Source organism: Moschus berezovskii, chromosome 7, assembly GCF_049115385.1.
Source record: "Moschus berezovskii isolate FMDL1 chromosome 7, NW_MosBer_1.0, whole genome shotgun sequence".
In the NCBI taxonomy this organism is placed as follows: Eukaryota; Metazoa; Chordata; class Mammalia; order Artiodactyla; family Moschidae; genus Moschus; species Moschus berezovskii.
This window is the reverse complement of record NC_142466.1, coordinates 91,733,979-91,757,968: the sequence shown is the minus strand read 5'-3', so window position 1 is coordinate 91,757,968 and position 23,990 is coordinate 91,733,979. Positions and strand designations below refer to the sequence as shown.

At 50.7% G+C, this 23,990-nt stretch overlaps 1 protein-coding gene across 2 annotated transcripts in view; it reads left to right on the top strand.

Moving 5' to 3' along the window:
- BICD2 (BICD cargo adaptor 2) overlaps nucleotides 1-23,009 on the top strand; it is a 58,085-nt gene extending 35,076 nt beyond the window's left edge. Inside the window, exons 3-8 of one of the 2 annotated variants that reach the window (XM_055427472.2) lie at nucleotides 12,947-13,099; nucleotides 14,805-15,239; nucleotides 15,884-16,885; nucleotides 17,130-17,281; nucleotides 18,895-19,105; nucleotides 20,919-23,009. In XM_055427472.2, coding sequence (XP_055283447.2) covers nucleotides 12,947-13,099; nucleotides 14,805-15,239; nucleotides 15,884-16,885; nucleotides 17,130-17,281; nucleotides 18,895-19,105; nucleotides 20,919-20,924 — 1,959 coding nt within the window. In that variant the 3' untranslated portion in view covers nucleotides 20,925-23,009. Of the gene's footprint in view, nucleotides 1-12,946; nucleotides 13,100-14,804; nucleotides 15,240-15,883; nucleotides 16,886-17,129; nucleotides 17,282-18,894 lie in introns of both variants that reach the window. The other variant, XM_055427471.2, reaches the window with a different exon arrangement.
- Nucleotides 23,010-23,990: the final 981 nt, after the last annotated feature.

Here is a 23,990-nt window from a genome sequence, read left to right as displayed (position 1 = left end):
GAGGATCAGTTTGGCCCCTAATGGGCCTGGCCATCAGAGGCCTGGGCAGGTGGTGGGGAGGGCAGCCAGTACCCTCTGAGAGAGGTGGGAGGCTGGGCCAGTGTTCCCAAGATGGGGTGGGACAGCAGCAGGGGAGCAGGCATGACCAGAAGTTTGTATGAGCTGTAGTCCTGGCCGTGGCTTTAGGGTACCTTATTGTCAGAATTCCTAAGTTCTCATCAGGAAGGGCCTTGTTCTGGACTATGGGGAGACACACTCTGTAGCCTCTGTTCTCCATAGGGGTGGGGAGGGGTTGACCAGAACAGCAGATGGTTCTGAGTGTGGTCAGCTCTGAGGCTGACACCTCAGATGGCCTGGTATATGGCAGTCAGGGTTCCACAGGGGTGGGAGGGACACTGGCAAGGTTTGGGACAGAGCCCAGGAACTGACAGCAGTGGGAAGTGGTCATCCATCCTGGTTTGGGATCAGAGGTCACCAAGACGTGTGGGCTGGGGAGGAACTTGGCTTGGATCTAGGAGAAGTGCATGATCTCGTATCTTCACACAGGAGCTCTCTGGTTAGGGTGGGGAGAAGGGACTGTCAGAGCTGTAGATTTGACCACCTAAGGGGGAGGCTAGCCTCATGGCCAGCTGAGCCCTTTTCCGAAAGAGTTAATGCAGGTGCTCTCCGCAGCCCTCTTCCTCAGAGGAGTGGCAGGGGACTTGCTGACTACTGGCTTTGGCGCCAGGAAATGAACTAAGCCAGTCCCACATGCTGCTATTGAAGAACAGGTCTGGTGGGGTCAGGTTTCCTGCTGTTCCTGTTAGTGCTTCTGGAGGAAGCCTTCGACTCCCCACCCCCATACATCCTCAGTACGTTTTCTCCTGAGGCCCTGCCTGTGTGCCCCTGATCCCTGTCCGACAGGCTCTGTGGAGCCTTGCCAGGTTCTTGGTTGGAGTGGAGGCGCTCCGTCGCCGCCTGCTCAGTGTCCCCACCTCTGCTGGCTCTGCCCGTGCTCTGCTGCCGTCCCTCTTCAGTTATTCTTCTGCTCGTCCTGGTCCTGCCACTCCTGCCTGAGCCGCTGAGTGGAGCTCCTCCATGGCTGTGCCCTGGAGGCTCGCTCCTACAGGAGGCTTGTACCGAGGCTGAGGAGCCTGGATCCTGAGAGCTCAACACCGAGTGCTGCCCCTGAGGAGCACCAGCCTGCACCTGTCTTGGTATGATCCAGGCGAGCAGGCTCTGCACAGTCTCCACCGGAAATGCCCCTTCCACACGCGGGCCTTTCCCTGCTGGTGCCTGGTCCTGCTGCTGTCCAGTTCAGTGACTGATGGGCCAGCTGTGCTGTGCCCTCTGACCCACCCCCGTCCCTCCACCCTGTGATGTCTGGCTTGGGGGTTCATCCCATGCCCAGCTCTCCAGGAGGAACTTGAGGCCTCCGTCATGTGACACGAATAGCAAACATGCTCAGCTTGTGGGACAGTTCCAGCTACCCTGTGATTTTGGGTGACTCCATGGGCATCCAGTTATTTCCTTCATCTCACAGGTTGGGAGGTCAAGGTGAAGAAGGTTTGACTGCACACCCAGGGTCACTGGGTCCTGACCTCTGCACTGTGTGTGAATGGGCCCTGCCAGCTTCTGCCCTGGGACATGGCCTGAGGGCCTGTTTTGCACATAGAGAAGCAGAGACCCAAGGATCAGACCCAGCTGACTGGTGACAGAATCACATTCCACATTTGCACATTGCTCAGATTTGCCTTGGGAAGGGGTTGAGAGGGGTGGTGAGGGCTGCCTTGAGAAGCAGAACTGTGAGTTGAGAAGGGGGTGGGCATCATCTGCCCAGGAGGTGATCCCTTAGGTAAAATTACCACCCAGCGGACCCTGGCCTTGCTCTCCTGGTGGACTCTGCATGTAAGCCCTTCACAGGCCCAAGAGTGGGTGACACAGATGTGCCAGGAGAAATCGTCTCTGCTGTCATCTCCTTCGTCCTGGCTAGGAGCCAGAAGTACTTGCTTTTTGCTGTGGTGGCAGCTGGGCCCCTAGGAATGGCTGAAAGGAAGCCAGGTTTTTGGCCACAAGCTGAAGTGGTGGGTGCTAGATCAGGAGCAGCAGCCCCAGGCACCAGGGGGGCTCTCCATTGTGGTGTGGACAGGCGTGTACAGAAGGACACCTGCGCTCCAGATCCAGGGGATTAAGTGGAGAATGTCACGTTGGCGGTCCAGAGTCAAGAGAAAGGGCCCTGGGTGTGTAGAGAAAGCAGCAAGGGTAAGGGGTAAAGTCAGGGGTGAGCCCCACAGCTGAGGAGGAGCTGGAGGGGGCGCCCAGATGAGTCCTGAGGGAATAGACTCCACAAGGAAGTGGAAATTCCTCCCAGGGAGCAGAACTGGATCCAGCTGGTTCAGGTGTGGCATCCAGCAGCCCCCTAGGAGGTCAGATTGGTGAGGGAGGGTCTACAGGGGGTGTGAAGATGGTACCCCATATACTATCTGATTTATACCCTGTTGGACCAAGGCCTCCTGTGTCCCTGGTCGCTGTGCATCATCAAGGCTGCTCTTGTCAGGCTCACATGAGAGAACGTGCTTACCTGGGGAAATCAAACCCCACAATGGCCAGTGGGAGCTTGTTTGAGCCCTTGGTAGTTGGGTATGTGCCAGGCAAAGGTTCCCCTCAGGGCAGCAGCAGTGCCCTCACCTGCCAGGCCAGCTTGTAACCTGGGTGCACCTCGCCTTGCTGCCCAAAAGCTCTCCTGCAGACCTGTAAGGGCCCATACTTCCTTTGTCAGCTCCACTGCTATGACAGAAGGCTGTGTTCCAGTTCTGAGTTGAGAAGGTGGAATCTGCCCAGGCCGTGGGGGAAGCTGACCTGAGTTTCTCCTCCACAGCCTGGAGGGCCTTCTAGGTTTGTTAGTCCTGATGTGCAAACCTGTGGGGAGCTGGTGAGTTTTAGACCCTCCACTTGGCTTCCACTCTGTTGGGTGGTCACGTGAAGTCAAGCCACGCATGTTTGAGCACCTCCCCAAGCAGTGTGACTTAGCAGGGAAAGAGGGAGGAGTGGCAGAGCGTTTCTGGCAGAGGAGTGAGCATGCTCCCACTAGTGTATTCACGGAAGGTGAGAAGGCTCTGCGCACAGCAGCTGGAAGCACCGGGACAGGGCTTGGGCAAGGCTGGGGGCTCATAGCCACAGCACACCGAGAGCAGTGGGAGCCAGTGAGGGGGTACAGTTCAGCATTTAAGCAGGGGAGAGACAAGATGAGAGAGCAGAAGCTAATTGTTGTGGGAGCATGCCCCAACCGACTGGAGGCAGGAAGCCCAGTTAGGTAGACTTTTTAGTTGTGGCCAGCCTGTGTGACCTGCAGCAGGGTGGGTTGGTGCTGCGGATGGATGCACAGGGGCCACAGCTTCTCCTTCAGTTACCATCCCTTCCGTTCTCAGAGGGGAGACAAGGCCCTGGGAGGTGAGCCGTGGTATGGCTGCCTCTCAAGGGCATTCGCTTTCCTGAGCACCTCACACAGCGCCTCCGTGTGGAGGCAAGGCTGAGTCACTGCTTCCTCAGCGCAGCCTCCGCACCGGGCCCTCAGCCCTACCCCTGCCTGAACCAGTCTGAGCCATTTTCACCACTGATTCCTTGCTGCTTCTCCAGGTGTGGTTCTCTCTGGGTGACAGCACAGTTGCAATACAGATGGTTGGTGGCTCCCCAAGAGCATACGTGCCAAGTAAGTGAAGTCACCTGTCTGGGACACATCCCCTGCCCTGGGCAGCTTTCCGGCGGGGGCAGCCACAGCACCCTCCATGTGAGGTGGGCCACCTGGCACAGTATTGGCGGTGCTGGGGGCTCCTCGTCCACTGCACTCAGCTCTGTCCTGGTGCTCTGGGCTCTCCCCATATCTTCAGGGTTCATCCTCCCATGCCCAACCCCAGCTTTCAGTGGGATAAGACCAAAACCTGTGTTCATTTCCTGTGACTGCTGTGACAAATTACCACAGATTGAGGGCTGAAGACAACAGAAAATCAAGGTGTCAGCAGGGATGGCTGCTTCTGGAGGCTGTGTGGGAGAGTCCTTCCTGTGCCTCTGCCAGCACCTGGCAGCCTCTGGCAGTCCTTGTGTTCCAGGCTTGGCCTCCATCTTCCTGTGGCCTTCTCCCTGGATGTCTCCAGCTCTCCATTTTGGAAGGACACCAGCCCTTGAATTTGTGCCCACTCTAATCCCCTATTACCTCGTCCACGACTCGATGGACATGAGTTTGAGTGAACTCCAGGAGTTGGTGATGGACAGGGAGGCCTGGCGTGCTGTGGTTCATGGGGTCGCAAAGAGTCGGACACGACTAAGCGACTGAACTGAACTGAACTGAACTGAGCTGAACTGAACGGGTATATCTGCAAAGACCCTATTTCCAACTCAGATCCCATTCACCTCTTCCAGGGCTTATCACTTCAGCGTATCTTTTGAGGGAACACAGTTAAAACTCGTAACATTCTACCCTCTAGCCTTCAGAATTCATATATTTTCCATGTGAAATATATTCATCTCATTCCCAGAAGTCTTAGCCCATTCCAGCATCAACTCTTCAGATCCCTTATCACATTTCAAATTCGCTAAATTAGGAAAGGCTGACACTTTGTGATGGTCCATCCTGGGGTGAAATTCCTCCCTGTGCAAATTATGTGCTTCCAGAACACAATGTTAGGACAGGCAAAGGAGAGTTACTCTCATTCCAGAAGGGAGAAGAGGAAAGAATGAAGGGGCTGCAGGTCCCAGAAAGTAAGAAGCACCACATTTCAAGGCCTGAGAACAGTCTTTGTTGGCCGCCTCCTCTGACTTCTGGAACCCAGGAAGCAGTGGACCTCCTGGCCTCCCAGCCGGGTGGCTGAGATGTAAGCCATACCCTTGGTGCTGTCTCCAGAACAATGCTTTCTCATTTTTTTGCAATAAGGACAAGCTGAGCATTTTCCAAATCTTCAAGTGCTGGTTCTGTTTTACTTTTGATTATTTCTTTGGTTTCTCTCTCCTCTCCTACTTTGCTATAAGCAACAAGGAGAAACCAGGCTGTACTTCTAACATTCTGCCTCAAAGTCTCCCAGGCTATTCATCCATCTTCCTCGCTTACTAATTCTGCTTTCCACCCAGCACTGGAACACAGCTCAACTGAGTTTTCTGCCCCTTTACAGCAAGCCTTTCCGCCATTCCTCATTCCCTCCTAAGGCCTAACTGGGAGCCCCGCTAGCATTCACATCTCTCCTGGTGTTATTTCATGAAAGTCCATGCATTCCCTGAGACAGTGGAACAAGTCTCTGTGACTCTTCTCTGACCCTCACCAGTGTCACCTGAAACAATTACTTTTTTTTACCAGTAGTCTCAAGGCATTCTGGCCTTTTCCTGTCCTGCTCTTCTAAAGTCTTCCAGCCTGTGGCCATCCCCAATTCCATGGCTACTTCCACATTTTCAGGTATTTGTTACAGAAGTGTCTTTTTCCTGGTATTAAACCTAAATTTGTATATTTGGTTTTTGGGGCCACTATAGTAGATTGTCACAAGCAATAAGATTTTATTCTGTTAATTGTCTGTATCTGAAATTTGCTGTCAGGACCATGTTCCGTGTGGAACCTCTCCAGCGTCTGGGTGGCAGCAACCCTCAGACCCTTGTCTTGTGTCCACATTGCTCCAGTCTCTGCCTCTGTCATCACCTCCTCCTGTGCAGGCTCTGCAGGTCTGACAGGACTGGGGCATTACTCCCATGTCCACCCTGGCCTTCCTTGGGGCCGCAGGCATCTCCCGGGGATTGGCTACATGTCTTGCCCGTTCCTCTGGGGGACGGCATAGACCTGCTTTGGAGCACTCCTGTGCAGGGTGGTGCTCCCGCCCTGCGCCTGAGCTCCAGCCGCACCGTGATGGGGCTTCTGCAGTGTCGAGCGCTGACTTCTCTGCAGTCCAGACTCCCAGACCTGACTTCAGTATAGCACCCCTCCTTGCCTCGTCAGGGCCTCCCGCGGCAGCAGCTGACACCAGCTGGCAATGTGTGTGCTGTAGGTGGGCAACTTTAGGGAGCCTCAGTGAACAAAACAGAGCCGAGAGCAGCACCCAGCACACTCAGTACTCAGTAGTGAAGGAATGGGTCATGCCCCTAGAGTTGCCAGAGCAGTGCCAGTATGGAGACGGCACCAGGGAAAGGTTTTTTGAGCCATGCAGAGAGACCACACGTTGTCCAGGTTCATTTCTGTGAATGTCAAGAAAAGGCAGATTCACAGACTGAAAGCATATTGGTGGTGTCTTGGTGTGTGGTTTCTTTCTAGGGTAATGAAAATGTTCTAGAATAGGTAATGGTGCACAACTATGAATAAACTATAACCTCTGAATTGTATGTGTCAGTGGGTGGACTTCATGGTACGTGAATCATATCTCAATAAAAACCAAAAATGGTTCCTGTGCAGGCAGCCTGTGCTAGGATGCAGCTCAGCAGAGGTTTCTGGTACAGCCTGGGCACACAGGTTCTGGGGTGCAGAGGGCTTCGACTAGGCAGTCAAGCTGGCCCGTGGTCTTGTCTCCCTCTGTCCTTTTTCCATCTACCTTAGGACCACTTGTTTCATTGAGGAGAGCTGTTAAGTTTTAAGTAAAGTCCATTTGCGTTTTTCATTGACCAGCAGCTCCTACTTGCTACCCCTGTTTCACCATCTTAACTCCTGTGTCTTCCCATACTGAGGGGGCAATTTTTTTTTTTTTAATTGGAGCATAACTGCTTTACAGTGCTGTGCTGGTCTCTGCTGTACAGAAACATAAGTCAGTCATATATACGTATGTGTGTGTGTGTGTGTGTATATATATATATATATATATCCCCTTCCTGGTGAGCCTTCCTCCCCATCCCACTCCTCTAGGTTGTCACAGAGGACCAGGCTGGACTCCTTGTGATATACAGCAGCTTCCCCACCAGTTGCCTGTTTTACACATGATATTGTATGTATGTCAATACTTCTTTCTCAGTTTGTCTTACCCTCTATTTCTCCTGCTGTGTCCATGAGTCTGTTCTTTGTGTCTGCATCTCCATTTCTTCTCTGTAAATAGGTTCATTATTATTTTTGTAGATTCCGTGTGTATGTATTAAAAGACAATATTTGTTTTTCTCTTTCTGACTGACTTCACTCTGTGTAACAGGTTCTAGGCTCATCTACCTGTCTACAACTGACCCAAATGTGTTCCTTTTTATGGCTGAGTAATATTCCATTGCATATATATGTACCACATCTTTTCTATTCATTCATCTGTTGATGGACCTCTAGGTTGCTTCCATGTCCTGGCTGTTATAAATAGCGCTGCAGTGATCACTGGGGTACATGTATGTGTCTTTTTGAATTGTGCTTTTCTCGGAGTATATGCCCAGTAGTGGGTTTGCTGGGTCATAGGGTAGTTTTATTCCAGTTTGTTAAGTAATCTCCACACTGTTCTCCATAGTGACTGTATCAGTTTACATTCCCAGCAGTGCAGTAGGGTTCCTTTTTCTTCACATCCTCTCCAGCATTTATTGTTTGTAGTTTTTCAGATGATGGCCATTCTAATTGGTATGAGGTGATATGCATCATTATAGTTGTCATTTGCATTGCTCTAATGATGAGCGATGTTCAACATCTTTTCCTTATTGGCCATCAGCAGGGAGATGAAACCAGTCAATCTTAAAGGAAATCCATCCTGAATATTCACTGGAAGGACTGATGCTGAAGCTGAAGCTCCAATCCTTTGGCCACCTGATGCGAAGAGCCACCTTAATGGGAAAGACCCTGACGCTGGGAAAAACTGATGGAAAAAGAAGAAGAGGGGGCAGCAGAGGATGAGATGGTTAGATAGTATCACTCAGGGATACTGTGAAGGACAGGGTAGCCTGGCGTGCTGCACTTCATGGGATTGCAAGAAGTCGGACACAACTTGACAACTGAACAACTTGGAGAATGTCTTTTTTTGAGAAATGTCTGTTTAGGTCTTCTGCCCATTTTTTTGATTGGGCTGTTTGTTTTTCTGATATTGAGCTGTATGAACTGCTTATATATTTTAGAGATTAATCCTTTGTCAGTTGCTTTTAAGTTTATTTAGGTCCTGTCTGTTTATTTTTGTTTCTGTTTCCATTACTTTAGGAGGTGGGTCAAAGAGGATCTTGCTGTGATTTATATCAAAGATTATACTGCCTATGTTTTCCTCTAAGAGCTTTATAGTTTCTGGCCTTATATTTAGGTCTTTAATCCGTTTTGAATTTACTTTTGTGTATGGTGTTAGGAAGTGTTCTCATTTTATTCTTTTACACGTAGCTGTCCAGTTTTCCCAGCATCACATACTGAAGAGGCTGTCTTTTCTCTATTGTATAGTCTTGCCTCCTTTGTCAAAGATAAGGTGCCCATAAGCGCGTGGGTTAATCTCTGGGCTTTCAACCTGTTCCATTGGCCTATATTTCTGTTTTCTATATATGGAAATATATTTCTATATTTCTGTCTTGATGACTGTAGGTTTGTAGTATAGTCTGAGGTCAGGAAGATTGATTCCTCCAGCTCCATTCTTCTTTCTCAAGATTGCTTTGGCTATTTGGGGCCTTTTGTGTTTCCATACAAATTGTGAAATTTTTTGTCCTAGTTCTGTGAAAAATACCGTTGGCAATTTGACAGGGACTTATTGAATCTGTGTATTGTTTTGGGTAGTATAGTTGTTTTCATAATATTGATTCTTCCAATCCAAGAACACATAGTATATCTCTCCATCTATTTGTGTGGTCTTTAATTTCTTTCATCAGTGTCTTATCATTTTCTGCAAGAGGTCTTGTGTCTCTTTGATTAGCTCTAGTAATTTTCTGGTAGCATCTTTCGGATTTTCTGTGTACGGTATCATGATCATGTCATCTGCAGACAGGGGGAGTTTTACTTCTTTTCCAATCTGGATCCCTTTTATTTCTTTTTCTTCTCTGATATCCAAAGCACAACTCTTATATATCAGTCACTGAGTTAACAAGGACTCTTCAGAGAAGCAGATCGATAGGGGTACGTGTTTCGCAGGGTGCTGGCGGGGGTGGGGGGCAGAGATTCATTGTAGGGAATTGGCTCACTCAGTAGTGGTGGCTGGCAGATCCAGAATCTGCAGGTTATGCCATCTGGCTGGAGGCCCAGGAAAGAGCTGATGGCGCAGCTTCAATCCGAAGGCTGTCTTTTTTTTTTTGAAGGCCTTTGACTAACTGGATCCACATTTTTACTCAGTGGGTCTGTGAATTTAAATGTTAATCTCATCTGAAAATATACAAAAATGGTGACATCTAGACTGGTGTTTGACCAAATATCTGGAGGCCAGGGCCTAGATAAGCTGACATTAAAATTAACCGTAACAATCAGTTGGGTGGTAAGCAAGGGAAATGGTCAGAGTCAAGGTGTATGTAGAACTTTGTTAGGAAGCAAGTAAGTATGTGTTTCCTTAGATTGCCACTCACACTGTGTTATTTTGTTTATTTTTGCCTCTCAGGAGTTTTGCTTTCCTGACAAGCCTTGCATTTCGCCAGTCAGTAATTTTGGTTCAGTTCAGTCGCTCAGTCGTGTCCGACTCTTTGCGACCCCATGGACTGCAGCACACAAGGCCTCCCTGCCCATCACCACTCAAACCCATGTCCATTGAGTCGATGATGCCATCCAACCATCTCATCCTCGGTTGTTCCCTTCTCCTCCTGCCTTCAATCTTTCCTAGCATCAGGGTCTTTTCAAGTGAGTCAGTTCTTCGCATCAGGTGGCCAAAGTATTGGAGTTTCAGCTTCAACATCAATCCTTCCAATGAATATTCAGGACTGATTTCCTTTAGGATGGACTAGTTGGATCTCCTTGCAGTCCAAGGGACTCTCAAGAGTCTTCTCCAACACCACAGTTCAAAGGCATCAATTCTTCAGTGCTCCGCTTTCTTTATAGTCCAGCTCTCACATCCATACATGACTACTGGAAAAACCATAGCCTTGACTAGATGGACCTTTGTTGGCAAAGTAATGTCTCTGCTTTTTAGTATGCTATCTAGGTTGGTCATAAGTTTTCTTCCAAGGAGTAAGCGTCTTTTAATTTCATGGCTGCAGTCACCATCTGCAGTGATTTTGGAGCCCAGAAAAATAAAGTCTGCCACTGTTTCCCACCCCCCCCCAATCTGTTTGCCATGAAGTGATGGGACTGGATGCCATGATCTTAGTTTTCTGAGTGTTGAGTTTTAAGCCAACTTTTTCACTCTACTCTTTCACTTTCATCAAGAGGCTCTTCACTTTCTGCCATAAGGGTGGTGTCATCTGCATATCTGAGGTTATTGATCTTTCTCCCGGCAATCTTGATTCCAGCTTGTGCTTCCTCCTGCCCAGCATTTCTCATGATGTACTCTACATATAAGTTAAGTAAGCAGGGTGACAGTATACAGCCTTGATGTACTGCTTTTCCTATTTGGAACCAGTCTGTTGTTCCATGTCCAGTTCTGACTTGCTCCCTGACCTGCATACAGATTTTTCAAGAGGCAGGTCAGGTGCCCTGGTATTAAGAATTTTCCACTTTGTGATGAGCCACACAGTCAAAGGCTTTGGCATAGTCAATAAAGCAGAAATAGATATTTTTCTGGAGCTCTCTTGCTTTTTCGATAATCCAGTGGATGTTGGCAATTTGATCTCTGGTTCCTCTGCCTTTTCTAAATCTAGCTTGAACATCTGGAAGTTATCTTACTAGCGCGTGAGATGAGTGCAATTGTGTGGTAGTTTGAGCATTCTTTCACATTACCTTTCTTTGGGATTGGAATGAAAACTGACCTTTTCCAGTCCTGTGACCACTGCTGAGTTTTCCAAATTTGCTGGCATATTGAGTAGAGCACTTTCACTGCATCATCTTTCAGGATTTGAAATAGCTCAACTGGAATTCCATCACCTCCACTAGCTTTGTTTGTAGTGATTCTTTCTAAGGCCCACCTGACTTTGCATTCCAGGGTGTCTGGCTCTAAGTGAGTGATTATACCATCGTGATTATCTGGTTGTGAAGATCTTTTTTATATAGTTCTTCTGTGTACTCTTGCCACCTCTTAATATCTTCTGCTTCTGTTAGGTCCATACCATTTCTGTCCTTTATTGAGGCCATCTTTGCATGAAATGTTCCCTTGGTATCTCTAATTTTCTTGAAGAGCTCTCTAGCCTTTCACATTCTATTGTTTTCCTCTGTTTCTTTGCACTCATCACTGAGGAAGGCTTTCTTATCTCTCCTTGCTATTCTTTGGAACTCTGCATTCAAATGCGTATACTTTTCCTTTTCTCCTTTGCTTTTTGCTTCTCTTCTTTTCACTGCTGTTTGTAAGGCCTCCTCAGACACCAGCGCTGCACAGCCACTGCTCCGCTTGCGCTGCAGTCAGTAATTTGGTGTCTCTTTTTTTTTTGCATGTCATCTGTTGGGTACCTTCTTGGGTCACTTAATGAGGGGACTGCATTGGTCCATTTGCTGGAGATTTTGGTAGTAAGCATTTGTCAGAAGTACTTGATACATGTAGTAACTCGTTCCCCTTTTTGTTGTGTTCTTTTTTTCTTATTGGTCCTATTTCAGTTTATCAAGCCAACATTGCTTTTCCATGTGTACCTATGTGGAATCATAGAATCTTGTCTGCAAAATGTATGCATCAATGTGATCACAAGAAACCTCAGCACCAGCAGAGAGGCTGCTGTGTTGGGAGAGAAGGACATAGTGAGCTCTGGGGCCTAGTGGGTGATGGTGCTTCTAGCCAAGGGGGTGGGCATTAGATCTTTGCAGGTATGTAGGGGAGGCTGCTTAGAATGTTGGGACCAAGAATGTGGGGAGAGATGGAGAGTTTGTCTCAGAGACGATTCTGCCTCCAGGGGCACCAACCCTGTCTGGAGGCAGTTTCTGTGGTCACAGCACATGTGGGGGCTGCTGCTAAACATCCTACAGTGTATACAGTGACTCCAGAATGTTGGCCAAGGGACCCAGGTCCTGGCCCCTGGCACAGAGTAGTAGCCAGTTGAGAATCCCCAACGGTCTTGATTGCACAGTTCATGCCAGGTCTGCACTTGCCTCTCTCCGTGCGTGTTTGAATCCCCCGGACAACTTGGAGGCAGGGACTTTTTTAATAGAATTATTGAGATAATTCAAATCCCTTACAAATCACCCATTTGAAAATATGCAGTCAGTGGATTTTAGTATATTTACAGATTCATGAACCATCCCAAATCAATTTTAGAATATTCCATCACTCTAAGGAGAAACCCCATCAACAGTCACTCTCCTTCCCATCTTCCCCTTGCCCCACCCCAGCCCCAGCCACCACTCATCTGCTTTTTCAGTCTCTGTGGGTTTGCTTATTCTCAATATTTCATATAAGTGAAGTCATTCAGTACGTGGCCACTAACACCTCTTTTACTCATGTTGTTTTCAAGGTCCATTCATGTTCCAGCATGTGTAGTAACATCCAGTTGTATAAATATACCATATATTGTTTATCTCCTCAGTTGGTGGACATTTGGGTTGTTTCTGCCTTTGCTGTTATGTGTCTGAACACATATATAGTGTCTGAACATTCACTCACAAGGTTTTGTGTGAACATGTGTTTTCCTTTCTTTGGAGTGCATGCTGAGGCCCGCTGCTGGGTCAGCTTTGACTCTGCACTGAACTTTCTGAGTGTCTGCAGACTGTTTCCACAGCACTGCACCAGTGTACGAGCTACCAGTGGCATGTGACAGAGGAATTACTTTCAACCCCATTTTACATATGAAGAAACCAAGGGTCAGAGCTGCTGAGATCAATGCTGTTCACCCCCGTACCACTCAGCTCACAGCCCCAGCTCCTTGTCAGGTGGCTACACTGGACACCACGGCAAGCCTGGGATTCCAAGCCCTGGCTGTGTGGCTCCCATGGTGGGCCTGGCTGCACTGAGCTCCTTCTGCCTCAGGAGTGGGGAGTCCAACCAGAGCAGGCTTCTCACATCTGCCTTCCTCCTGGCAGATCAACCAGAATGTGGAGATTCAACGTGGCCGCCTGCGGGATGACATCAAGGAGTACAAGTTCCGGGAGGCACGCCTGCTGCAGGACTACTCGGAGTTGGAAGAGGAAAATATCAGCCTGCAAAAGCAGGTGTCTGTGCTCAGGCAGAATCAGGCAAGTATCGGGGCCAGGCAGGTGGGACAGGTAGGTTAGCTCTGGGCCACAGCCCTGGCCTAACCCTCACTTTGTTGTCTCCATGGTCAGAAGACATTCCCTCCCTCCTTCCACACTCAGGCTGGGAGTTATATGCCACTGTGATTCGAGGGTGTGGCAGCAGGGCCCAGTCTCTTCAAGACCAGAAAAACAAAGCCTCTGCCTGTATTGTTGGCTGGCAGTTGGACTAACTGAGGTGTTAGCAGCCAGCAAAAATGGGAGGAAGAATGAAGGTGATGAAGATGTGATACCAAAAGACCCCAGAGGCTGGGTGTCTGGCTCCATCTCATTTCAGGTGCCAGCAGGAGACCAGAGAGGTCTGTATGTCCTCTGGAACCCTAGACTGTCATTGTACCCACTCCTCCCACTGACTCATGTTTTCTACACTCCTTTGAACCCCATGTGGTCCTGGACCTTGGGGTGAAGCCTAGTGACCCTTGAGCAGTGTGGAGATGTCCAGGCTGTCATATGATGTTCCCAACTAACATAAAAATAGGTGGGATGAACAGGAACACTTCCACCTGGGACAGGTCAGGGACAGGAGGTCTCCTCTCCCCACTTGTGACAGGATGGGGACAGAAGGGTCGCCTCCACCTGTGAGAGGACACCCAGGGAGTCCTGGGCACTCAGGCCCCTCAAGGCCTGCCCTTGTCACCTAACTGTCCAAGAACCACAGCTTCACAGGTTGGGGACTAGGGGGACATTTATCCCAGAAATTCCCAAATTGGGGACCTGGGTATTTAAATCCTGCATAAGGAAGTGTGGGCCCATATGTTTATGCTGGTAGCAGAACTTCTGACCCTTAGAGTCAGGAAGTGGCTCTCCTTCCAGGAACACAGGCACCAGAGCTCCTCTTCTGGCTGCCTGGCAGACCCTCTGTGACGCTGTGCTCATCTGTGGGTCAGGCATCCCAGGGAGTGGGAAAGCAGACCATGAATGGCACATGGTGGAGTCTGGCCTCTCCCCGGGATTCCCCTACTCTCGTCCTCAGCCCACAGAGACCCTCATCGACCTGCCTCTGAGTGGTTTACTCCTCATTTCTTGCTCAAATATTTCAGAATAATGCCAATTTTTTTTAAGTTGCTCAGAGACCCTGAGTACCCACACCAAGCATTGGTTTCTGTCTGTTCTTTCCTTGTCCGCCTGCAAATACTGTTTCTGCATGTACAGCTCTGGACTCCGCCTCTCCCGCTTGTACCTGGGCCTCTCTGTCAGGGTGGTGTGTACAGTGGAGGCACATCCCACTCCAGTGGGAGCTTTAGTTCCTTCATTGTGAAATGTGATTAGAAGTGATGGTCACATTGCACCTCTAGATACATATTTTTTGTATCTTAAAAGTGTTTAATCAACTCTTAGTGATAATGAAGAAGTTTTGTAGAATTTAAAGTCAGTATATACTTGGTAGCATTTTAAGTCACCTAACAAATTGGCAGTGTGGGTGTGTTCTGAATTCCACCCGAGGGCATCTCTGGTGCTGAGCAGGCCGCACGCTTTTGCGCTGCTCATACCATGTGCACACGTGTCCCAGGCGCGGGCTCAGCATTTCCTGTGTGCGCCTCATGCCTGCAGCCCTCTGAGTGTCCATGTTCCCCCAGTTGTTCAGTCACCGTGATGGTGTTTCTTCGCCATCCCGCAGGGATAGAAGAGGTCAACCTCTCTTTTACAGGTGGAGTTTGAGGGCCTCAAGCATGAGATCAAGCGTTTGGAGGAGGAGACCGAATACCTCAACAGCCAGCTGGAGGACGCCATTCGGCTCAAGGAGATCTCAGAGCGGCAGCTGGAGGAGGCTCTGGAGACGCTGAAGACAGAACGGGAGCAGAAGAACAGCCTGCGCAAGGAGCTGTCGCACTACATGAGCATCAACGACTCCCTCTACACCAGCCACCTGCATGTCTCCTTGGACGGCCTCAAACTTGGTGACGATGCTGAGGCCCTGGCCAATGGCTTCGAGCACGGTGGCCTGGGCAAGGTGCCGCTGGACAACAAGACCTCCACGCCCACCAAGGACGGCCTCACCCCACCCCCTCCCAGCCTCGTTTCTGACCTGCTCAGTGAGCTCAACATCTCTGAGATCCAGAAGCTTAAGCAGCAGCTAATGCAGGTGAGCGGGTGGATGGTGCTGGGACCCCACCCCGTCGGGTTTGTGCCACAGCCCTGGGCCTTGGGCCCACGTGCGCCATCCCCACCTCCACTGCTGTCCCCGATGGTGTTGGCCAGACCTGCTGTTCACCAGGACAGTGCTTGCCTGACACTTTGTGAAGCTTTTAAAAGCTATGCACTGTCTTTCACGTACATTTCTTTTACGTAGGTAATTCTGTATTGTTACCTAAGTGGAACTGCAGCATTATAGGTGGAAGGTGCCCAGAGAAACAGTTTTCTGGTTATGAGTTTGGGGACCGCCACAAGTGTAACGTCTCTCTGAGGTCTCCACATACGGTTTCCCGTGCTGTGTCCTTTAGACACGTCAGGGTTTCCTGCCCCAACAGAACAGAACCCCAGGGTCTGCATCACAACCTCTTGCTTTGCTTCATGTCTCTAAGGAGGGACTCACTTGGCCCCGCAAACAGCTGGGCAGGGGGAGGAGCCGTCATGGCCCCACACATGACACCTTGACCCAAATTTATCGCGGAGAGCTCAGCAGGGTGATGAATGTGGTCCGGACAGGGTCTCCACTGGGACTGACCAGGGGTTCTCTGAGGGCAGGCTCCTGTGGGCTGTTGACGGTCCCTTTCTCTGCCTTTGCAGGTGGAGCGGGAGAAGGTGGGCTTGCTGGCCACACTGCAGGACACCCAGAAGCAGCTGGAGCAGGCCCGCGGGGCCCTGTCAGAGCAGCATGAGGAGGTGAGCCGCCTCACGGAGAACCTGAGCGCTCTGCGGCGCCTGCAGGCCAGCAAGGAGCGGCGGACGGCCCTGGACAGCGAGCGGGAGCGGGACAGCCATGAGGATGGCGACTACTACGAGGTGGACATCCACGGGCCCGAGATCCTGGCCTGCAAGTACCGCGTGGCCGTGGCGGAGGCCGGCGACCTCCGGGAGCAGCTGAAGGCCCTGCGCTGCGCACACGAGGCCAGCGAAGCCCAGCACGCCGAGGAGAAGGGCCGGCATGAGGCCGAGAGCCAGGCGCTCACTGAGAAGGTCTCCCTGTTGGAGAAAGCCAGCTGCCAGGACCGTGAGCTCCTGGCCCGGCTGCAGACAGAGCTGAAGAAGGTGAGCGATGTTGCAGGCGAGACTCAAGGCAGCTTGAGCGCGGCCCAGGACGAGCTGGTGACCTTCAGCGAGGAGCTGGCCAGTCTCTACCACCACGTGTGCATGTGCAACAACGAGACGCCCGCGCGTGTGGTGCTGGACTACTACCGCGAGGGCCCGGCCGGCGCCGGCAGCCCGGACGCCCGTGAGCGCCGCTCGCCCGTCCTGCCCAGGGGCCCACCGCCCGCAGAGGGTCGGGCCAGGGACAGCAGCCCCTCGCCTGGCTCCTCTCTACCCTCACCCCTGAGTGACCCTCGCCGAGAGCCCATGAACATCTACAATCTGATTGCCATCATCCGTGATCAGATCAGGCACCTGCAGGCAGCCGTGGACCGCACCACAGAGCTGTCGCGGCAGCGCCTGGCCTCACAGGAGCTGGGCCCGGCCGCAGACAAGGACCGGGAGGCGCTCATGGAGGAGATCCTGAAGCTGAAGTCGCTGCTCAGCACCAAGCGGGAGCAGATCACCACGCTGCGCACGGTGCTCAAGGCCAACAAGCAGGTGCGCCTGGCGCTCGGCCCCGCAGAGGGTGGGGAGGTGGGTGGGGGCTTTCTCAGCCTCCCTGGCCATCTTGTCCTGTCCCAGCTCGAAGAAAAGATGAGAGAAGCCTCACCTCAGTGCTGTGGGGAGGGGCTGGATCTCAGGGGCCCAGGGCTGGTTGGGGCCTTGATCTGTGGTGCTCACCAAGGCAGTGGACCCCTCCTGACACCTCATCTGCCTGTTTTTTACAAACCTGGCCCCCCAGACAGCAGAGGTGGCCCTCGCCAACCTGAAGAGCAAGTACGAGAACGAGAAGGCAATGGTGACTGAGACCATGATGAAGCTGCGCAACGAACTCAAGGCCCTCAAGGAGGACGCGGCCACCTTCTCCTCACTGCGCGCTATGTTTGCCACCAGGTAATGCTTAACTGTTGTCGCTGCTGGTCAGCCCAGGAACCTGGCCCTGTGGGAAATTTCCATTTCTGCTATTTGTGAAAATCCAGGGGCCCAAGTTTTGTCTCCACTTTGTGTAAAATGAGGAAGTTGGAAGCAAAAGGCTATGAGGGTGGGTCCTTAGTGGCCAGGCTGGAGGCTTGAGCTTCGAAGGAGAAGCAGGCAAGTAGGCAAGCCACTGATTACAAATGAGGAGCTTGCTTTCCAGAACTTGGTGGAAGTTCGTATATTTTAGAAGAAGGGTTCCCCTCCCAGCAGTGGTGAGGACACCGTGCTCCCACTCTGACCCTACCAGTTGGAGTTTTTTGGGGGTGATGGGCAGCATCTTTGTTTAGGCCAGTCCTGTGGCCAGGAACCCTGGGCAAGTGCGGAGCTGGAGGCTGCTTTGGGGCCTGGTTCTGGGTGTCTCCCTATTCAGAGAAACTTGGTGCCATCTGCTGGCCACAGTCAGTCAAGCACCAGGGGAGTGTTCTCTGGATAGGCCTGGTGTGTCCTCAGGGCTGAGACTCCTGGTTAAATAAGTTGGAACTGAGCTCAGGGTCTGCTTCGCCTTACGTCAAGGTGCTGGGCACTCCTGCATTTCAGCGATGTGGGAGGAGAGGGACAAAGCTCCCTCCTTCTGGGCAAAGTGTTTGGGAAAGATTTCAGTTAGTCCCTTAGCACAGGGCATGTTGACCTTTGCTCCCTTAACTTGTATTATTTAAAAGTGTGACTTCTCAGTTGGAGCCAAGATGGCAAACCTCTGGGCAAAGGTTGAAACTTGCTGATGGTCTTTGGCCTTGGTGGGTGGGGGTGTAGGGTGGGTGTGCCCACCACCTTTACCCCAGCCACGTTCCCTCCCTCAGGAACAGACCCAGAGTGGGCATTTCTCACCCAGATCCTTACCCAGGTAGAGGGACCATGTCAGTTGGCAGATGCTAAAATGGGGCTGTTTATGGCACCCACGTGTGCTTTTCCTAGGCCCGAGTTGGCCGTTTGTCCGAGACTTACGAAGCACCTGCTGTGTGCCTGGGCTGTTCGAAGAACAAACAGATTCCTGTCCTCGGGTTTATCCCCACATCCTGAGAGCCAAGTGACATCACATCTCTAACTTGCTCCCCTGGGGCCTTCAAGGCCTTCAAGCTGGAGACCTTCAAGGGCATCCACTGCCTCCTTTAGTGAAAACTGGCTTTAGAGAGTCCCTCCCAGAGAAAACCAAACCTCAGAAAGGCACATCCTGTTCGTTTGTAGCTCAGTAAGCTGATGGATCCTATTGCAGTCCCCTCACCTGGAGCTCGGCTTCCCAGGTTGCACTAGTGGTAAAGAACCCGCCTGCCAATGCAGGAGACTTAGATGCTAGTTCGATCCCTGGGTCGGGAAGATCCCCCTGGAGGAGGGCATGGGAACCCACTCCTGTATTCTTACCTGGAGAATCCCTTGCACAGAGGAGCCTGATGGGCTACAGTCCATAGGGTCGCACAGAGTCGGACACAACTGAAACGACTTAGCACACATGCACCTGGAGCTCTCAGCATGGGGACCATGGTCACGTGCTCTCCAGGTCCTTCAGCCACGCTCTGCCTCTTGCCTCCCCGCAGATGTGACGAGTACATCACACAGTTGGATGAGATGCAACGGCAGCTGGCAGCTGCTGAGGACGAGAAGAAGACACTCAACTCACTGCTGCGCATGGCCATCCAGCAGAAGCTGGCACTGACGCAGCGACTGGAGTTGCTCGAGCTGGACCACGAGCAGACCCGGAGGGGCCGCGCCAAGGCCACCTCCAAGGCCAAGCCTGGCCCCCCGAGTGTAAGTCATACCTGCGGCTGTGCTAGTGACAGGGCTGAGGGTGCTGGGCTTGCTGCCCAGGTGGTCTGTGGCGAGAAGTATAACATTTACTGCGATTAGCCTCGCAGGGTCACACGCTGCAGCTAACCTGCCGCACGTCACCTGTCGCTTCACCTCAACTAACCTGGCAGCAGCGGGACTGTGGTGCTAGGCTGGTCTTAACTGTGACTAATGCACAGAGGGAAGAATTTAGCAGAGGCAGCCTGCCACTCCACCTGGACGCTGCAAGCTTTGTGTCTGTTTCTCATCCTTCGGGACCACCCTTCACAGCAGCTGCTCTCTTGGTTGGGTGGTCAAGGTGGGGTTGGAGCCACACGCCCTTTTAAAAATGTGGCTTTCCAGGGCCCAGTTGCTGTTGGCTCCCATCGGGAGGGGCAGAACTTGCATTGAAACTTGCATGTTCCCTGCATGTGTCTAATGCAGTTATACTGTCCCAGCACCCAGAAACCAGTGTTAAAGGTTCCAGCCTGAGGCCCAGGTGCAGCCTTGGAGGACACTCTGCACTTGGCAGATTATGAAGTTTGTGCAGCATCTTGTTGCAGCTTATATTTGGGACAGAATTACAGAATTCCTTCCCCTAAACACAGAGGAAGAGCAGCCCCACGTTCTCCAGCCCAGGGACCAGTCATGCCCAAGAGGCACAGGCATGCCTAGCCACATCCCAGACCAGAGCTCAGCAGTCTCAGCTTCTCTGTCTCAGATTTGTATGCTTCTCTGGTGGCCTGTAAGGTGACAAATTGGTGGGCCAAAGGCTTGGGTTTTTTCCAATAAGAAAAACTTCCCAAGTGCCTGGCTAGACTTCTGTCCTCACAGGAAGCCCATCTTTTTGAACTTAACAGTGTCCCCAGCTTTCAAGTGGATTTTTTCACCCTCTGCCCATTATCAGGCCTTCTTCCCACAGGGCTTCGGACTCCAAGAAACAGGGGCATGGAAACCCCTAAGCTGAGTCTGAGTCACCAGCAGACCAGGCTGAACAGTGGGACTCGGTCCCACAGCTATAGCTGAAGCCCTGCCTGGTGTGGGAAAGGAGCTTTGTGTGGAGACAGGGCAGGTTTCAGGCTTCACAGAAGGAGGAATGTGGTTCTTGATCATCGGGTGGTAACAGACCAGAAAGGCAGTCATAGGACTTCCCCCGTTCTCAGGAGCTGCATCCACACCAGAGCTTTGGCAGTTGGGCTTCTCTCACTGTTTCTCTCCCTATCATCCATGGGGCCACCGGCCATGAGGCTGCAGACCTTGACTAGCTCCTTGCTTCTCTCTCTGTGGCCAGGAGGGGGAGTTTGCATTTCCCCTGCACACTTCTGTCTGCCCCATTCCACCCTTTCCCTTAGTTCCCAAGCATGTGTCAGTTCCCACCAGATGCCAGTATGGGTTTTCCAAACTGCCGGATTGAAGATACACAGGATAGACCACACCTGTCCCTTCCGTGTGCCTGTCTTCAGCTCCAGGCCGCTTTGCAGAGGGGATGTCAGGTCTTGATGCCCCTGCCACTTGAGAAGATGTCAGGCCATCTCCCCTCTGCAAGCTGGACTCCCAGGGGGCATGACTGCCTGCTGGCCCCGCATACTGCTTCTGCCTTCTCATCGAACCTGGCACACAGCTTCTCCATACTTGTAAAGGGTTTTCATGAGGCACTCGGGGCCAGCGGCCCCCCTAACACATGCAGGTCTTCTCTGCTGCCAACTAACACACCCATGCCCTCACAGCTCGGTGAGAGCTTAGTTGTCTGACAGGTGACCAGTTCTAACGCTGTCTTGTTTTCTCCCATTTTCAGCTGTAGAGTAGCTGCTGGGAGGACTCGGCCGCCGGCCCTGTCAAACTGCAGCCCCCTCCCTTCCTCTCCCATGGGCCCACGCAGAGGAAGGAAGGGCAGCCTAAAAGTCCACTTAGAAACGTTTTTGGATATGCCACTGCAATCTTTTCAAAATAGCATTCCCCAAGTTTTTAATGGCAGAGGAAATAAAAGCTTTAATGTTGAGAATACCGCCAGCTGCTGCTTGGAAAGGCCTTTGTACAGGCGCTGAAGAACCTGCTTGGACAGCGACCACCAGGCTTGCTTAGGAACCCTCTAGAAACACTCACCACTGGGGTCTCCCTATTACAGATACTCCTTTTTTACCCAATCAATCTGTGCACTTTTGATATTTTGATATTATATTTGCTTCCTTAATCCCTGGCATAGAGATGGTCTCAGATGCCGTAGTCTGTCTCGTGGTCCTGTAGCTCCCAACAGTGTGTTGGTCTGATATCAGCACATGGCACAGATGTGTCCTCCTAGCGTGTAGCTCTAGACTGTTTAGGTGAAGGCTTCAACCCGGTAAGGAGCCCGGCTAAATGTATCCACACTGTGGTTCAGCAGCCTTTTAGATTATACGGCATTGTGGTTCATGTTTGAAGTTACAGATTTTAAATGCCATGTTCATTAAGAAATCCAGGGTATTCCGATTCTGGGGTTTTTCATATTGTATTATTATTATTCTTAGGAATAGTTCAGTGTAACAAGAAGAAAACTTGACCTTTGCTCTGGTTAAACAGTAAAAGGCACTTGAAAACAAAAAGATAAATTATTGAATGAGTAGTATTACCTACAAATTCCAGAATTTTCTGGGTTTTAGGACATTGTGAAGCATGACTGATTAACAGAATTTTATACAACTGTACCAGTGAAATTCCAAATTGGAATTGTTTTGTTACTCTGGTTGTTGTGCCAAATTGTGGTACACTTAGAAAACCCTACAGTCTTCGATTTTTAGGGTGTTCCATTTCAACGCCTTTTTGTTAGTAACCATTGCCAGTAGTGCCTTCAGCAGTTTAGGGAGGTGTCCCAGCGTAGTCTGTTCTCTAAATTTGGAAATGTTGAAGGCTGGTGTGGGCCAGTTGGTATGAACAGGCACACACCTTTGAACCTAAGTCTGGGCATCTTCATTGAGGGAAAGAAAACAGCAATTGTGCAAAATTCTGTTAGTCAGTGATTCTTTACTGTGCAGATCCTTGCAAATTCAGGGGCTGAAAAAACGAAAGTGAATACAAACCTTGAGTGTGCTTTGGGAACCAAATGGACTTTATGGGACAAGCTAAGCAAGCTATGTGAACGACCCGCCACGTTTGTGAAGAGTGGGGTAGGTGGCAGGGGAGCTGGCACTGTCGGCCCCGTGCATTGGGGTGAGGGTTAGCCATAGTATTCTTTGCAAATGTGAGAAAGAGACATTATATATTCTCTTGCTTGGTGTAACTAATCACTGTTAATTTCAGGAAACAGAAGTCACTGAAGCTCCTTAGCAAACCAGATCTTTGTCCTGTCCTGATTTGCTAAGTGAGGTGCAAAAGGTCAAATTGGTACTCGAGGAGGAGGAATGAGAAAAAGTGTCCTCTCTTCTCCAAAATACAGGACATATTATAATAATAAAAGTAGCGAGAATAAAAGAATTCTGTTTCCTGGAATAAGCATTTTTATTCCTAGTTGTAGGGACGCCTATTTTTACCTTCTCTTACAGTGTTGATTCATAAGAAATAATGTTACATTTACAAAGACTTCATCTGTATGGGGTATTTATTTGCAATGATGTCTGAGTACTGTATTTTTCTGTGCATTACCTTAGTGTCAGAATGTTGTCTTTATTTTAAGATCATATGCATGTTCTCCTGCCAAGGAACTTTTACACAGACCCAAACAAACAAAAATGCCTTCAGATTTTGAGAAAATGAGGCACTGCATGGAAAAGGACTAGGAAGGGGGAATCAGTCACCAGTTGGGACACAGACATACGGCACAAGTGTCTATAAAGCCAGTGCACATAGGAACAGTGGGCCTGGGTAAAGGGTCATTTTGGTAGGACCAATAAATAAAAAATAATAAAAAGACAAAGCACAAGACTTGTTCTTTGTGGCTGCTCTGACCCCTTGCTCCAGATGACTGTGGGTGCAGCAATGCACTGTAATTCTAGCACCTAAAACAAGAAAACTAGGCAGTCAGTAACCCTGGTGGTGGGAACTGGAGGCACCCGGAGACCCATCTCAGGAGGCGTGGGAGGCAGGGAAGACGTGGCTTGCTTCCTGTGATGGGCGTCAGGGGTTGTGAGCACCCAGCAGTGTGGCAGTGGGAGCACATTGCCTTTGTACTGTTCTGATCAGGAAGCAAAGAGATTTACACGACAAGGGGGTCCTCTGCCGTCCAAACTCTTGGTCTTTGTACCCAGGAATGAATGGGAACAGGCAACAGGGGTTACTTGTTTGTCAACACAAAACCATGTTCATCTGCAGGAATGTGTTCAAGGTACACTGAGCCCATCCCAGCGATTGCTTGTGACTGTGAGTGTAGGGTACAAATCATGTCAAGGACACAGAAAATCTTAGGACACTTTGCCATCTCTCCTTCCGACACTCTTAGTCAGACCTAAGTGATTTCACCCAAACTTCAGGGTTTCCCTCTGGGAAGCTGTCTGAAGTCAGGGTCCTGCTGCCCTGGCATCTCCCCATGACCCCACCCTCCACCTGAAGTCTCCCTTGGCCTCATGGTCACTGAGAGGCCCCTCCCTATGACAGTCCCCATCCATCCTACTTTGGTAGTATGAACCCATGTTCAGTTTGAAACTTTCTTTCAAAAGAGACTTGTTTTTCTAACTCAGTAGCTAGAAGAAATCTTCCTTCCCTCCTGGCGTGTCATCCCAACAGGCCTCTGGAAGAGGTTGGGAAGAAAGCCTGCAGCAGATGTGGAGGAGGGGGTATTGACACTGGGCTAAGCAGAGCAAGCCCTTTCACTTGGCCCTTGGTCCAGTCTTGCTTGTTGGGGTGTTTCATTTGCACAGGTGCAGATGCTGAGGTCTTCCCTACCCCTCAGTGTGCTTTG